The sequence below is a fragment of the Sinocyclocheilus grahami genome, unplaced genomic scaffold (genome assembly GCF_001515645.1).
Source record: "Sinocyclocheilus grahami isolate Dianchi unplaced genomic scaffold, SAMN03320097.WGS_v1.1 scaffold59.1, whole genome shotgun sequence".
NCBI classification, from domain to species: Eukaryota; Metazoa; Chordata; class Actinopteri; order Cypriniformes; family Cyprinidae; genus Sinocyclocheilus; species Sinocyclocheilus grahami.
The window spans coordinates 277087-291759 of NW_015505238.1; the positions used below are offsets into that span (position 1 = coordinate 277087).

The 14673-nt window shown below is 36.6% G+C and overlaps 1 protein-coding gene across 4 annotated transcripts in view; it reads right to left on the bottom strand.

The window, feature by feature from the left end:
- Window positions 1–14366, bottom strand: part of LOC107584371 (supervillin-like) — a 61065-nt gene extending 46699 nt beyond the window's left edge. For 2 of the 4 annotated variants that reach the window (XM_016270953.1, XM_016270951.1), the window contains exons 1-3: window positions 14014–14366; window positions 2812–2872; window positions 2265–2350 (exon numbers count right to left, since the gene is read on the bottom strand). In XM_016270953.1, the coding sequence (XP_016126439.1) occupies window positions 2265–2350; window positions 2812–2872; window positions 14014–14068 (202 nt within the window). In that variant the 5' untranslated portion in view covers window positions 14069–14366. The remainder of the gene's footprint in view (window positions 1–2264; window positions 2351–2811; window positions 2873–14013) is intronic. The other 2 variants (XM_016270954.1, XM_016270952.1) reach the window with 1 other exon arrangement.
- Window positions 14367–14673: the final 307 nt, after the last annotated feature.

The following is a 14673-nucleotide window of genomic DNA, read 5'->3' on the forward strand; positions in this document are numbered from 1 at the left end:
AATTGAACAGAACACAATATTTCAAAACAGTCTTTAAATGTAAATATGTAGCAGCTTGAATATCTTGTAGAAGTTGTATCTATATTTCTTTTTATTCATTTATTCATTCAAGGTCTGAATATCTCTGCTCCCTACCACTAGTTGTTTTCCAATGCAAATGTCTAAAGATTCTTAAATTAGATGCATTTACTTGAGAAGCAAAATGATGAAATTGTAAGTTTTGTTTTATGAAAAATTGATCAAAATGAAATGAAAATGTTACAAATATCTGCCTCAGAAAAAAAAAATCAGCTTAATTTTCAAATGATTGTTCTTTTGTTTTACACATTAACTCTCTTAAACTTGATTCAAGGATGTTTAGATTTTTGTATTGGAAAACAAAACAAAAATACTGAGGAAGATATTCATTTTTTGCAGTGTATGCTACATTTAATGACATGCCTCGGTTTCTGATCCAAGATCTTTTTAGGCCTTCATTTGTGGAAGGGCTAATTAAGACTTTTTAAGACCTGCAGACACCCTGAAGTAAGGTCAAGTGTGTCTTACTTGATTAATCAATTCCATAAAAAAAGTGGACAGATATGGACAAATATGTAAAAATGTCAAAGAACAATTCATTATATTTATCTTAATTTTATTCATTTATTAGACACTCCAATATATTTGAAGTAACACAGCGAGAGTGTTTGTTATGTCATGTTTTAAATCAAGTTCCCACTTGGAAAGTGGGGATGAACAAACAGCAGTGTGAATCTGACATTAGACAGACCTGATTCTAACAAGCCAGGATTACACAACTATAAGAGCTTCATGCCAGCTAAATGAATGGGGGGCATAAAATAACTAAAATATACAAAGTTTTTAGCCAAGAATAATCACTTTCATGAGCTTTTCTGAAAGGAGAACACCTACTGTGACTTGCAAATTTACAAAACACGCATACTAAAAAACAAAGGGAAACAATGTGGACTTGATTTCATCCATCAGGAATTAATTGTAGATGAAAAGTGGGTGTTATGCACTAGAATGGAACTAAACCAAATGTGAGTTTACTAAAACAAATGTCTAAACTGCTATTTGGCTATCAAATAAATAACAAATAGCCCGTGACATGTCAACAGACAATAAATTGTTCACAATAAGACCAGGAACATGCATTTAGAAATCAATTTAGATTTTTTTTAAGCAATAAAAATATGCTTAAGTTCAATTCAAAATATGCTTTAAAAAAGTCTGTTAAGAGACTGACAACATGTATTAGCCCACTGGCAGTATCTGTAAAAACTAAAAGACAGAATACAACTTAAAAATGCAAAAACGTCTTTTGGAGCTTACCAGAAGCAGGTTGCTCCTGCGAGAGCTCCACAAAATCATGTTCACCCATTTTCTGGATTGGATTTCAGTACAAACACTTTTACAAAGTATCTTGGCACTCTTTCACACAACTGTTACATTTTCAGGGCCAGTAAGCAAGAGAACTTGCCCAACAACAGGTAACCCCAGCAGACCAAATATAGGTCATCAGCGTCCATCCCCCCAACCCAATGACCTCCATGTGTCCAGGAACCATCAAGACCATGCTAATTGAAAGAACATAGTCTAGTAAACTTTGATCAAGGCACTAGCATGATATACTTTCTTGTTTGCCATTTTAGCAGACTGTTGTTGTCTAATGTGAATACAGAATCTTATGTGTCTTATGTGGCTATATCAGGGAAGGACACCCTAAAATTAAACTGGCTTAAAGGGATAGTTCACCCAAAAATGAAAATTCTGTCATTAATTGTTGAATAAAGAATTGTTGAATAAAGTTGTTCTTTTTTTTCTTTTGCACACAAAAAGTATTCTCGTAGCTTCGTAAAATTATGGTTGAACCCCTGATGTCACATGGATTATTTTACAGATCTCCTTGCTACGTTTCTGGACTTGGGAACATTTCAGTTGTATTGCTGTCTATGGTAGGGTCAGAGAGCTCTCAGATTCCATCAAAAATATCTTAATTTGTGTTCCAAAGATGAACGAAGGTCTTACGGGTTTGAAATGACATGAGGGCGAGTAATTAATGACAGAATTTTCATTTTTGGGTGAACTAACCCTTTAAGAGCCACAGATCATTTAGTGTTCAAACCAAGTCAAGTGAATCTTGCTAAGTTTGTGACAGAGCTCATGGCTCCTGGTTTAGTGAGAGTAAAACTAAACTGAACTGATATAATAGTCATGATAAAGAACCACACAGCTGAAGTGTTGGTGTATATTGTACTTACCCTTGGGTGTATTTCCCAGCAGACTGACATGTAATTCTTTGTTGGTTCCTTCGTCTTTCTCTTCCAACAAGGACTCTTTCTGGAAGCTGGACAGAAAGAGAAACCAGCTTGAAATTTCAATATATTTTGCATATAATGTTTATAACAGAATTAAGAGGCCTCAGAATTGCCTGCTTTTGTTGAAGCAGCACCTGAAAAGGGATCTGAATCTTGGCAGAAATCACACAGTTCTATCCCAAAAAATGTGAAATGCAATATCTTCACATAAAAATGCGATTTTCCACAACTGGAAAAAGTATTTTTATTAAAGTAAGTTAAGAAATATTTTCCCAACAGCAAATAATGCCAAAGCACCATGCAGGACAAAAACAAATAGTTGGGAGAATAAATATAACACATTCAGTCCCACATCCCAAAGCATGACTACATCTGGAGGTACACATTTATAAGACATTATAAAAAGACTGAATTTCTGTTGGTGTGGATCTTTTCCATTGAGCTTATAAAAGCACTCAAAACCCAAGTTATATAAAAACAAGGATCTTACCTAAGAGCTCTCCGTTGTAGTTTGGTATTGCCAACTTTAGGAGATGTTTCTCCTGTGAAGCCTGTGCACACAAAAGAGAGCATAGCCTTCAGACTACAACTACTCCTGCTGGGTGACAGGAGTGATCAGCAAAAGTTGTTTCAAAGGCCCCATGTGAAGGGCAGGAACGAAAACAATAGTATCCATTTCATGGATGTCAACATGGTGCTGTGTCCATAGTTGAACGGACTTATTTCTGCATACACTCATAGGTACATTTGTATGCAGAGAGTAAACTGCCAATAGGCCATTGTGCTGTATGCTTTTTTTTTTTTTTTACAGTTTTGCTAGTCAAAGTGACCACGTAATGCACAAAGTCATCTGTTTCTTTTACAAAACATACACTCACAGATCTCCTGATTGGAAATGCACCTTTATCAGCAACAGCAAAGATATGAAAAGAAAACAGCAATGCGGTTATAATTAATTTTGCCCAAAACTAATAACAATAATAATTCATATCATATTATTTATATTGTTAGGGCAAATAAATAAACAAAATAAATGCAATAAAATTATTATATTAATACTGTTAATACTAATTACTATTATTGCTACTTAAAAAAATTAATAAAACGTTTTGTCAATGTCAAATAGAGTTTTTGATGCTTATGTGGTAACTATACTAGGTAAAATCTTTGCAGTAATTTAAATTACAATACATTTTTTAAATTAGCAGAAATATACAATAAAATATTAAATATTAATATTAATAAAATAAATGTAAAATAAAATAAGAAATACAATCATCAATACTGGGTGATAACCAATATGATTCAAGAAACCTTTTAAAAACAAATAAATAAAAAAAACATTCACTCTGATGGGACTAATTTAACAATTTTTTGTTAACATTCACGTGATTAATGCAATTAAAAGACTAGTGTTGTTATCCGGGTGTGGCATCAATTCCATGAATAAGCACATGGAGATGTGACATCTGAGAAACATGTGTTTCCACTTTACCATGAGATCAATAGCCTGACCACACATTCACCCACACAGACCAAACCCCCTTTTTGACATTCAAAAATTCAATATTTTAATATTTTAATCTCCAATAAGGACTGTGGTTAGATGTCATTACCTCCTTCCTTCTCAATCTATAATAACCATTTGAGAAGAGAAAGTGAATGAGAGAGCCAACCGATGGCCTGTGTTTTGGTACGGAGTGAGTTTTCACAGCTGGGATGAGTATCTGCGAAAAACATTCCTCCCTGCCTAAAAATCTCCCCTCACTTCAGAGTCACAGGGCCAATTGACAAGGCAACATCACCCGGAGGGGGATGGAAAGAGAGAACAGGAAAGTTTTGGAAGAAAAGAGAAATGATACGCTTAGAAACTGGGATTTGTGCTGCTATTCCTGATACAAGATGTTTTTAGCTTCAAAGAATAGTTAGTAGTAGTTCTCAAACATTTTACACCAAGTACCACCTCAGAAAATGTTTGGCTCTCCAAGTACCACCCTAATGACCAACATTCAAATACAGTAGTGTAGTAGGCCTAATTTTTCAGCTACAGCTATGCACAGTTCAAAAACCAGGCAGTTTTATTCCTAATAAGAATATTTATTATTGTCAGCCACTTTAAACATTGTACAGCTTGAACATTAACACTGCACTGTTCTTACATACAGGCAGGGGTTAAATTGGAATTTGATGTGTGGGGGGGCTCTATGGTTTGGTGCTTATATATATATATATATATATGCTTACATAATATATGTGTGTTTACTGTGTATATTTATTATGTATATATAAATACACAGTATATATTTTGAAAATATTTACACATATATATTTATATATAAATATATTTAATATAGAAATATAACATTTTACTTAAATATATACATGCATTTGTGTGTATTTATCTATATATATATATATATATATATATAATAAAAAATAAATAAAATATGATTTATTCTGAAGCAATATTCTTATCAGTTTTCTATCAGCTGTGACATAAATCTGCATGTTTTTTATATTTAATCCAAGAGCATTTTTACCTTTATAGAGGGCATTTACCCCCTAACCTCATTAATACTTCATCTTTCATTTCAAATTCTTACATTTAATCTATAAATTCAATTATAATAATGTGATTATTGTTCTCTCTACATTATCAAATCATTTACACTGAAAAAATACAATTGAATTTAATAATGTTATGAGATTGTTTTAAATATTTTTTGGAATATACAAACAAGAAATGATGTTGGAAATTATACTTTTAAACTAAATTAAAATGCCAGCAGGTGCCAGTAGTGAGCGTTTAATGGGTGAGTCACTGAGTTGTTCATTCAAGCGATTCGTTCGAATGGCTGTTTCATCAGATGTTTATGCATTGGCTAATGAAATTTTGACTGATTCGTTCAGAACACGGACTCATTCAGCAATGAATCTGCTGGTTTCTGTGAGATGACCTGTGGTTCCGCCTAAAACGTAAGTGACCTAATATTATTGTACTTGCTTATTGAACTGTTTATTGAACCATTAAACAGTTGTAATGGTGAAAATATTTACATTTAGTCATTTAACAGATGCTTTTATCGAAAGTCAAAATCAACAAAAGAGCAATGATATGCTCAACAAGTGCTATAACAAGTCTCAGTTAGCTTAACGCAGTACACGTAGCAAGGGTTTTTTAAGGGGGTCATATGATGTGATTTCAATTTTTCCTTTCTCTTTGGAGTGTTACAAGCTCTTGGTGCATAAAGAAGATCTGTAAAGTTGCAAAGACTAAAGTCTCAAATCCAAAGAGATATTCTTTATAAAAGTTAAGAGTCAGCCACACCTACCTAAAACGGCTCGTTCTAACACGCCCGCACATATCTACATCGCTATGTTGCAAGATTTGCATAACGTTGCCCAAATGTTCACGCAAAGAAAGGCGGCGTAACTTTTATTCTCGCTGTAGTTTTGTTGTTTCCGCTGCCATGTCGTAAAGACGCTGTGTGCTTTGTTGTGAAAGCGACTACTTTGTTTGGTCTTCCAAAAGAGGACGATATCTGCTTCATTATGCCTGGAGCTGATCCGTGCTGGTTGCTGAGGAAATACTACAACTTTGCACTGTCAATCGCCGGATCGGCTTTCACCATGGACGAAGATTCCAGCCCGGAGTCGTCACATGTCCTTCCGGATGCTCCTTCGTCGAAATCCCCGGCCGCGCCATTCTCAAGCCCACCCGCCTCTGCTCACTCTAACCCTCCCGCCGTTCCTCACGCTAGCCCTCGGCCTCTGCTCACTGTAGGCCGCCGTGTGTGACGCTGTGTTTCGTTGTGAAAGCGAAACTACTTTGTTTGGCCTTCCAAAAATGGACACGACTAGAAATCAGTGGTTTAGTTGCATTTACAACACTGTTCCAGAACACTTCAACCCAAATATTCGGATGTGTGCAGCACATTTTATGGAGGACTGTTTCCTGATCCTGGAAGAGAAGACTACAATGCCGGCTGTTCTGACTCAAATACTGTAAGAACGTCTTTTATATTTAAAAAGTGTTTATATTTTATATATTTAAAGCAAGTTTTTTGGGCAGTGTAGAGTAGTGCTTGTTGTTTGTCATTTCTCCGATCACAAATGCAGACATGGTTTTATGTTTACGCAGCGTGATGCAACGCAACGCGTAGCAAGCCAGTATAAATCATTATAATCCATAATTATGTCCCCACTGGATGCAACGAATGCCTAGTTTATAATTGGTTTTCATGTTTTTGAATTGTCACTCCGCCCTGACAGGGCATCATCACAATATGGCAAGGGGCGTAACATTTCCGCCTCACGCTTGAGGTATTCGGCCAATCACAATGCACTGGAGAGCTGGCCAATCACAGCACACCTCGCTTTTTCAGACCGATGAGTTTTGTAAAAATCGACACGTTTCAGAAAGGCGGAGCATAGAGGGGAAACAATAATGTACAGTATGTACAAAATAATGTGTTTTTTAACCTTAAACCGCATAAACACATTTCATTACACCAAGTACACAAAATACTGTTCTTTTTGCAGCATCATATGACCCCTTAAATAATATAATAAATAAAAAGAAAGAAAAGATAGAATAGAAAAAGAATAGAGCAAGCTAGTGTTAGAGGTCTTTTTTGATTTTGTTAATTGTATAATAAATGAAAAGAAAACCGACAGAATACAAAAAGATTAGAAAGAAAAAAAAAACAGTAACACTTGCTAAGAAAACAAGCAGCACATGAATAGAGTTCAAGTCTAAAAGGGACAAGTGTTTTTTTTTTGTGAAAACGTTGTGTGATGTTGCCTAACTAACTGTATTTTAAATATAAAAACGTTTCATTTCGATTTTTTTACCTCAGCATGCTTACCTGTCTGGCGTTAATGAAGCGTTAATGTCAAGCCCCGGAGTCAATGTGACCCTGGACAAATTAAACCCTGGTTTAACCTGGATTACAGGTAAATAAAAAACTTAAATGCTTAAGTTAAAATTGACTGTACCTAAAAGTTAAATAAAAACTGTACTGTACTTAAGAAAAAAAATGTACTGTACTTAATGTACAGTACTTGATCAAAAAGCTACAGGCATCATTTAGCCACCTTGCAAACTTTTTAAAAGGGTTTTAACATTAATTTATATTTAATTCAGTGATTCCTCTGCGTACCACTAGAGGGAATCCCACACTTTGAGAATCAGTGACGTAACATGTGGCCAAGTAGGGCTGGGCAAAAAAAAAATAGATTTTTCGATTAATCGTTTTTTTAAATGACATCGATTCGATATCGAATCTCAAAAGCCGCAAATCGATCTTTTCCGGAATTTATTTCAGCACATTTAAAACTAGATCTGATTAACGTGAATCTTATCATTAGTCTTCTCCACTAGATGTCACCCTTATTTACCTTGCGCGATGTTACAACAGAAAGCCTGTCATTCATTCAGCGCTTATTAGTGATGGGAAGTTCGGATAATTTTACCGACTCTGACCTTTGAGTCTCGTTCAGCAAAATGAACGAATCTTTTTTCGAGTCATTTCGTTCATTTTAGCAAAATATAATTAAAATGCCTTCCCTAATACGTCTACTACTTACGCAAACGTTGATCACACTACAAACAATACAAAACTGCTATAAGAAACAGAAAAGATTAATTCATTGTTTACCTGGGTCTTCAGTCTATGATTAGCTCACCTCACCTCTTATCTGACAAGTCTTCGGGTTTGAGTCGTTCGTTCATCACGTGACAGCCCCATACACATAACCAGTGCAGTCTGAGCTGGAAAGAGAATTGATTAGTTCATCTCTCGAGTCTTTCGAATAGTTCGTTCTTTTGTCATGTGGCGTGACAGCATTGGATACAGAAATTAGTTAATTTACAAGCTTCCTTACAAACGGGTGCATAGTTATTATTATTATCATTATTATTATTATTATTATTATTATCATCATTATAATTATTATTTACTCTTACAATTACGTGATGCGTTTCTGGTCTCAAATTGTAGCTTACAGTTTATAAATGTGTGAATTTCTGTCATTATGGTTCTTTTCCATAACACTGAATGTTGTAACAAAGGTAACAAAGAGTTGGTTATTATTATTAAGTCTCTTTCCGGCTCAGACTGCATTGGTTAAGGCTTATGGGGCTGTCATATGATGAACGAACGACTCGAAAAACCCGAAGACTCGAAAGATGAACTAATCAATTCTCTTTCCGGCTCAGACTGCATTGGTTAAGGCTTATGGGGCTGTCATATGATGAACGAACGACTCGAAAAACCCGAAGACTCGAAACAGGTGAACTACTTGACTAATTCCAGTACAGAACCTATATGATGTTGCGCATGCGCAACTGAACGAATCACTCCCCAAGACGACTCGATCTTCCCGAGTCACATTAAAGATTCGTTCAAAATGAACGAATCGTTCAAGAACGACCCAACACTAGCGTTTATCATGGCCATACGCATGATTCGCAATTCTCAGGTGAAATGCTATAGTAATGCTATAAATCTGCAGGAAGCATTTGATATCACGCATAAGGCGCCATGATTTCCGCAATGAATGAATGGCGGATGGTGCGGCGCACTTTGTTTACTACACACATACTAAAGCGCGGATGACGCTCGCGGTGTTTTCAGCTTCTGCTGTCTCATTATGATTATATGAACACGAATGTCATTTCCAGCTGCTCTGAGAGTCACTTCATTAGCATTTTACCGTTTCATTTGAGAAAACTACCGTCATATCACATACACAGCAGCTGCAAGTTCTTCACAGCAACCCGTCAAAATAAAAGTTTAGTTTAACGTTCTACTGTCAGAATATATTACTATTTAGCAGTCTTAAGACTCAATGCTACTACTGCTAATAAATATTAATAAATCTTTATTTTTAAAGGAGTAATCACATCTGTTTTCTTTTTAATTTTAACAGTAAACCTCTGTTGTGCAGCACTTTGTTTGCCAAAAAAATAAAAGGGTTTAATTTTCATTATAAATTAAATTAATGTTTTATGCCTTCATCTGATTACCAGAAAAATTAAGAACATTTATAGGGCCCTACTATTGTTTAAAAAGGACCCTATACAAAAAAAAATGAATAGGTTTAAAATACAGGCATGTGGTTCTTAATTTATTTTTATTAATTCACTATTTGTAAACTGATGTTTACTGTTAATTTTTTTAGAAATATCAATAGCATTTGTATTAATATACCATATTCCCTGAATGTAATAAAAAAAAAAAGAGAATCGAATCGAACCGAGAGCTTGCGAATCGAAATCGAATCGGGACATCTGAATCGATACCCAGGCCTATGGCCAAGTATGGTTACCCATGCTAGGAATTAGTGCTCTGCATTTAACCCATCCTAATGGTGAGTTCATACCAAACGCAAATTTAATTATTCGCGCAAGTAGATTACATACAAAGTCAATGCAAAGATGCAAATAGAAGCCAGGCAACGCGAATGACACGAAATGCGCAACGCATTTGCCACGAACGCGAGATATTCGCCTCAATCGCGTCTTTCGCGCAAGTTCAAAAATAGAAACGTTCTCGCGCAAGCCAATCAGCGAAGAGCTTATTGGCACGTCTGGTTCAATCAGACAATAGAAGAGAGCATTATTGTAGCCGTCTGTTATTATATAGGTCTGGAGCACAGAAAACAATTAAAATCAGTTGTAGTGGTAGTTGTATTTTATTAGCATGGCTACAGAGATGCTGCTATCAATAATAAAAATAATAGTAATATCAGTGTATATATACAGTAGTAAAATGTAACACACATTAATACAGGATCCTAACGTTATTCATCCTCCTCTGGATGGTGCTGTGAACCCAGACACGTCGGCGTTTGGCTTTCCATTGTATTTGGAACTTTTTGACAACAGGTACAAAACAGCGATTGTAGTTATCTCCCGCATGGTTGAACACGCTGTTTTTATTGGCGTGAGTGACACGAAAAACATCCCGCGAGTAATCTAGAGCGAGTAGCGCGATGCGCATATTCGCTTCGCGTCTGGTGTGAACGCACCACAAGTGCACACACACACACCGTGAACAAACACCTGGAGCAGTGGGCAGCCATTTTTGCTGCGGCGCCCGGGGAGCAGTTGGGGGTTTGGTGCCTTGCTCAAGGGCACCTCAGTTGTGGTATTGAAGGTGGAAGAGAGCGCAGTACATTCACTCCCCCAACCTACAATTCCTGCCGGACCTGAGACTCGAACTCGCAACCTTTGGGTTAACGCGTCCGACACTCTAACCATAAGGCCAATTGAGAGAATTCACAGCAAATGACAGAAGCTCCTCTGTTCTGGTACCCTGCACTGAGGACATCTTCCTGTGCCATATGTTACGATGTGTTATTGTTGCATCTGGGATAATTCAACTACAAAGCCATTGCCATTCAACCAAACCAAGTGATTCATGATGCCTGTGTTAAAAACAAAGCATTGACTGATTTTCCGATGTCCTCACTAAATTAACACTACAGGGTAAATTAAAAGTTAATGACAATGTTTCCCAGAAGCAGGAACAACAACACAAACCCATCATGCAAACTGACAGTTCGTAATGCAGATAAACTGGACTGATCACTAAAATTATCCTAAGCATTAATTATGTGCATTGCATGGTCTTGTTGAGATCACCCACTGCTAACAGACATGCATGGAAATCCACAACACCTTGGCTCTGTGCCCGCTTAAGTACAGATGCTAATCAGACGGAGTCAAGTGCGATATTTACTGCAATTTAAATCGCATGTTATTCCACAGGCCTGTGACACACCAACATACCTCTCTGATCTATAACAAGCATCATATAGAAGCTGAATGCACCGCTCTGAAACTTGTGCAGGTTAATTTTAAGTTCCAGCATATCGCACACCTGTTTTCCAGCATAGTCAGTACCAGATAATATGGTGACTGATAAACTTGCAAGACTGTAGGTTTCAGTCACTGATATCTGGCATTAGTCGGAGTAGAAGCACATGGAGGAGATACAGCTGAAGCAAGTCACAGCCTGTTTGGTCATATGACGAGATCATAAACCCAAAGCTCTCAGGCTCCTGAACGCTGTCACCGTTTAGGCACATTTAGAAATTACTTACAATGGGCCTCATTCATGAAACACGAGCAGAACGAATTTGTGTAAATCGTTTGTAAAGCCGTTCTGACGTAAACTTTCGAATTCATGAAAATTTTCATATTTTCAAAATGTTAGCTGGTTGGAAAGAAATTTACACCTGCTCCCTACCACGTGTAAATGGTGCGTAAAACGTTCTTCTGTGTTCATTTTGGCAAACTGATGACACTGAATTTGATGCACTGCCATTATAATATTTTATAAGTTCGTTTGCTCTGGGGTTTTTTTGAGAGCTGAGAGTTTAGCTTTGGGTAAAACGCAGCACTTGTCACGGTCACTTTTTACCCAGCCGCCCAATCAATGGAGGAGGGGCGGGACAAATACTGCACCGTCCTACTTGTACAACAACTGAACAACAATAGAGAAGTTAATATTGCTGGTTACTGCATTTTTATATTCAGTAATATTCTTCAAAATGAGATACTAGTAATACGTTACTGCCGTGGGTATTTCAAATCATAGAAACCAAAGCGTCTCTCAGCTAGAAAAACGCTGCGCCACCAAAGCGTTCTCCAGCACCACCAGCTGGCCGTTTTAAGAAGAGCGCCTGACAGTTTTTCAGATGGCTAAAAACGCTTTGGTGGACACACGTTATTGAATATTTATTGTTAGGCATATGGCCTATTAGTGTTTTTTTTGCATTTATGCAATATACTGAAGTCAAACCTGAGAAAGTAGACCAGAATATTCCACTGCGTTCCTGGACACGCAATTTACGTAGCTGTAATTCATAGGCGGGGATTGTGCTAATTGTGAATGAGCGAGCACGAACGCCCTATTTACGAATGATTGGAATTCATTAACATACACATGTTTAACGATCAAATCTGATGTGTACGAAGTGTTTGTGAATTCGGAGGAGAGTTTTCGGGAAGGTCCGTTTTACACGCAAATTACTCCGAATTTACTCCTATATTTACGAATTTTTCATGAATGAGGCCCAATGCAAGTAAAATAACTGAAAAGGAATTGAATAATTATTGTAACTATGTAGAAAGGTTTAAATCAATCACATTTCAACAAATATACACTGCCACTCAAAAGACGATTTCTTAAGTTTTTGAAAGGAGTCTCTTGTGCTCACCAAGACTGCATTTATTTGGTCAAAACTATATAAAAATGTAGTATTATAAAATATTACAATTAAAATAACTTCTATATTTGAATATATTTTAAAACAATTTATTCCTGATGGCAAAGTTGAATTTTCAGCACCCATTACTCTAGTCTTCAGTGTCACATGATCCTTCGGAAATCATTCTAGTATGCTGATTTGGTGCACAAGAAATATTTGTTATTAGTGTTCAAAGCCAGTTGTGCTGCTTAATATTTGTGGAATAAGACAGTTTTTTCTTTTATTCTTTAATGAACAAAGTATAAAGAACAGAACATTCAAAGAACGGTACAAAGAACAGCAAACAGTAATTTATAACATTACAAAATATTTTTTTATTTCAAATAAATGCTTTTGATCAACTGAGTTCATCCGTACTGAATAAAAGTATTAATACACTTTCAAAACTTACTGACCCCAAATGTATTGAACAATAATGATCTAATAAATATTTTTAATAAATCTGAATGTTTAATTATAACATTTAAGTACAATTAAGAAAGCAAAGCAATTGACAACTATCACAAAGTGATACAACTATAAAAGTCAGCAAGTAGAACATGCTAGTCATTAATTAAAAAACCTGTTAAACTGGAAAACACAGGGCCAAAATGTGGCAGTCAGGTGCTATTGTAGGACTTGTCGCATCTAATAAAGGATTAGTTTTCAAAAAGAATAGGATTAGTCAGTGTGACACAGGAAGTGTACCATCACGCATTGGTATGGCGACACTTACACTAAATCATGATGTTTAATGCCGTGTTTAATACTATTTCAACTCCAAACATTCTTCAATGCCTTTAAAAGAGTGTAAAACTGTCATTTACAGATTCACAGACAGAGAAGAATATCTTAAGAGTCTTAAAGGAGACAGCTGGTGTCTGCACTCCAGAAAAAGGGTGAATTAGGTGACGGGGGATCTCTAAAACCCATTCATACCTATACGCATTAACCTATTTACATTTATTATAGAATACTTCCACTATGATTGAAGCAAATTAAACATTTGAATGAAAACGACAAATTATATTCATCTGTATGCACAAAATGTCTAAAAGACACAAACACCTGCTATAAATGTGCAAATGCCCCACTTAAACACACAGGATAAATGAAAAAGCATGTGCTGTTGTGCAAGTGCACAGACCAAAACAAAACCATTAAAAGGCAATACCACAAGTTGAACTTTCTTAAACTGACTAACAGATACATCTGCAGAATTTAAACTATTTAAAGCATTTGCATCTAAACCACAAAATGCAAGAGACACATTATTTATTCTGCTTCATAATGCCTCAGTTCTCTTCATTTTGAGTCAGCGAGTTCCTTGTCCTGAATACTTAGGTCCTTGGAGGCTCTAGTACCATTTAAAACCAAGCAGCATTTGGTGGGCCTGTCCCATCCCATCCCTCCCGAACTGCCATTTACTCACCTTGGCACAACTTGACATGGTTGATGTAGTTCGAGATCCAAGGGTTCCGGTACATATTGATAAAATAAAATAAGGAGTGGACGATAGATAAGAAAAGAAAGTGACAGGAAAGGAGGGAGGGGGTTGTGAAGGACCAAAGAGAGGAGGAAAACAGGAGAGAGTGAGAGAGGACTGCAGAAAGGAAGCAGTGTCTGAACTGCAAGGTGATGCAGAGTTAGCTGCAGCAGTCCTGGGACAGCCAGAGAAGGGAGGTGGAGAGAAAGAGAGAGAGAGAAACGCTGCGAGAGGAGGAGGAGAACAGTATCTCTCCAACACTATGCTGACAGAGAGCCTTTTGCTGTCTGCATGGCTACTGCTAAATGCTAGCAAGGTAACTACGGTGCTAATGCTGCTCACTGCTAATCAGATTAACAATAATGAGGCTGGGGGATGAGGGGAGAGAGAGAAATGTATAGAAAAGGGTGAGAGGGGGAAGACAACAGTGGTCAGAGCAGACGGTAGTGGTTGTGTGCACTAGCAGCTGCATACAGTGGATGTGTGTTTAGCTTTTAGGACAGCTGAAAGGGCGAGAAAGTAAGAGAAGATAAGTGTCTCAAAGGAACTAGAAATTCCACTCATCTCTGAGCAATGACATATGTGTGGTACTGACAGAAAGAAAGA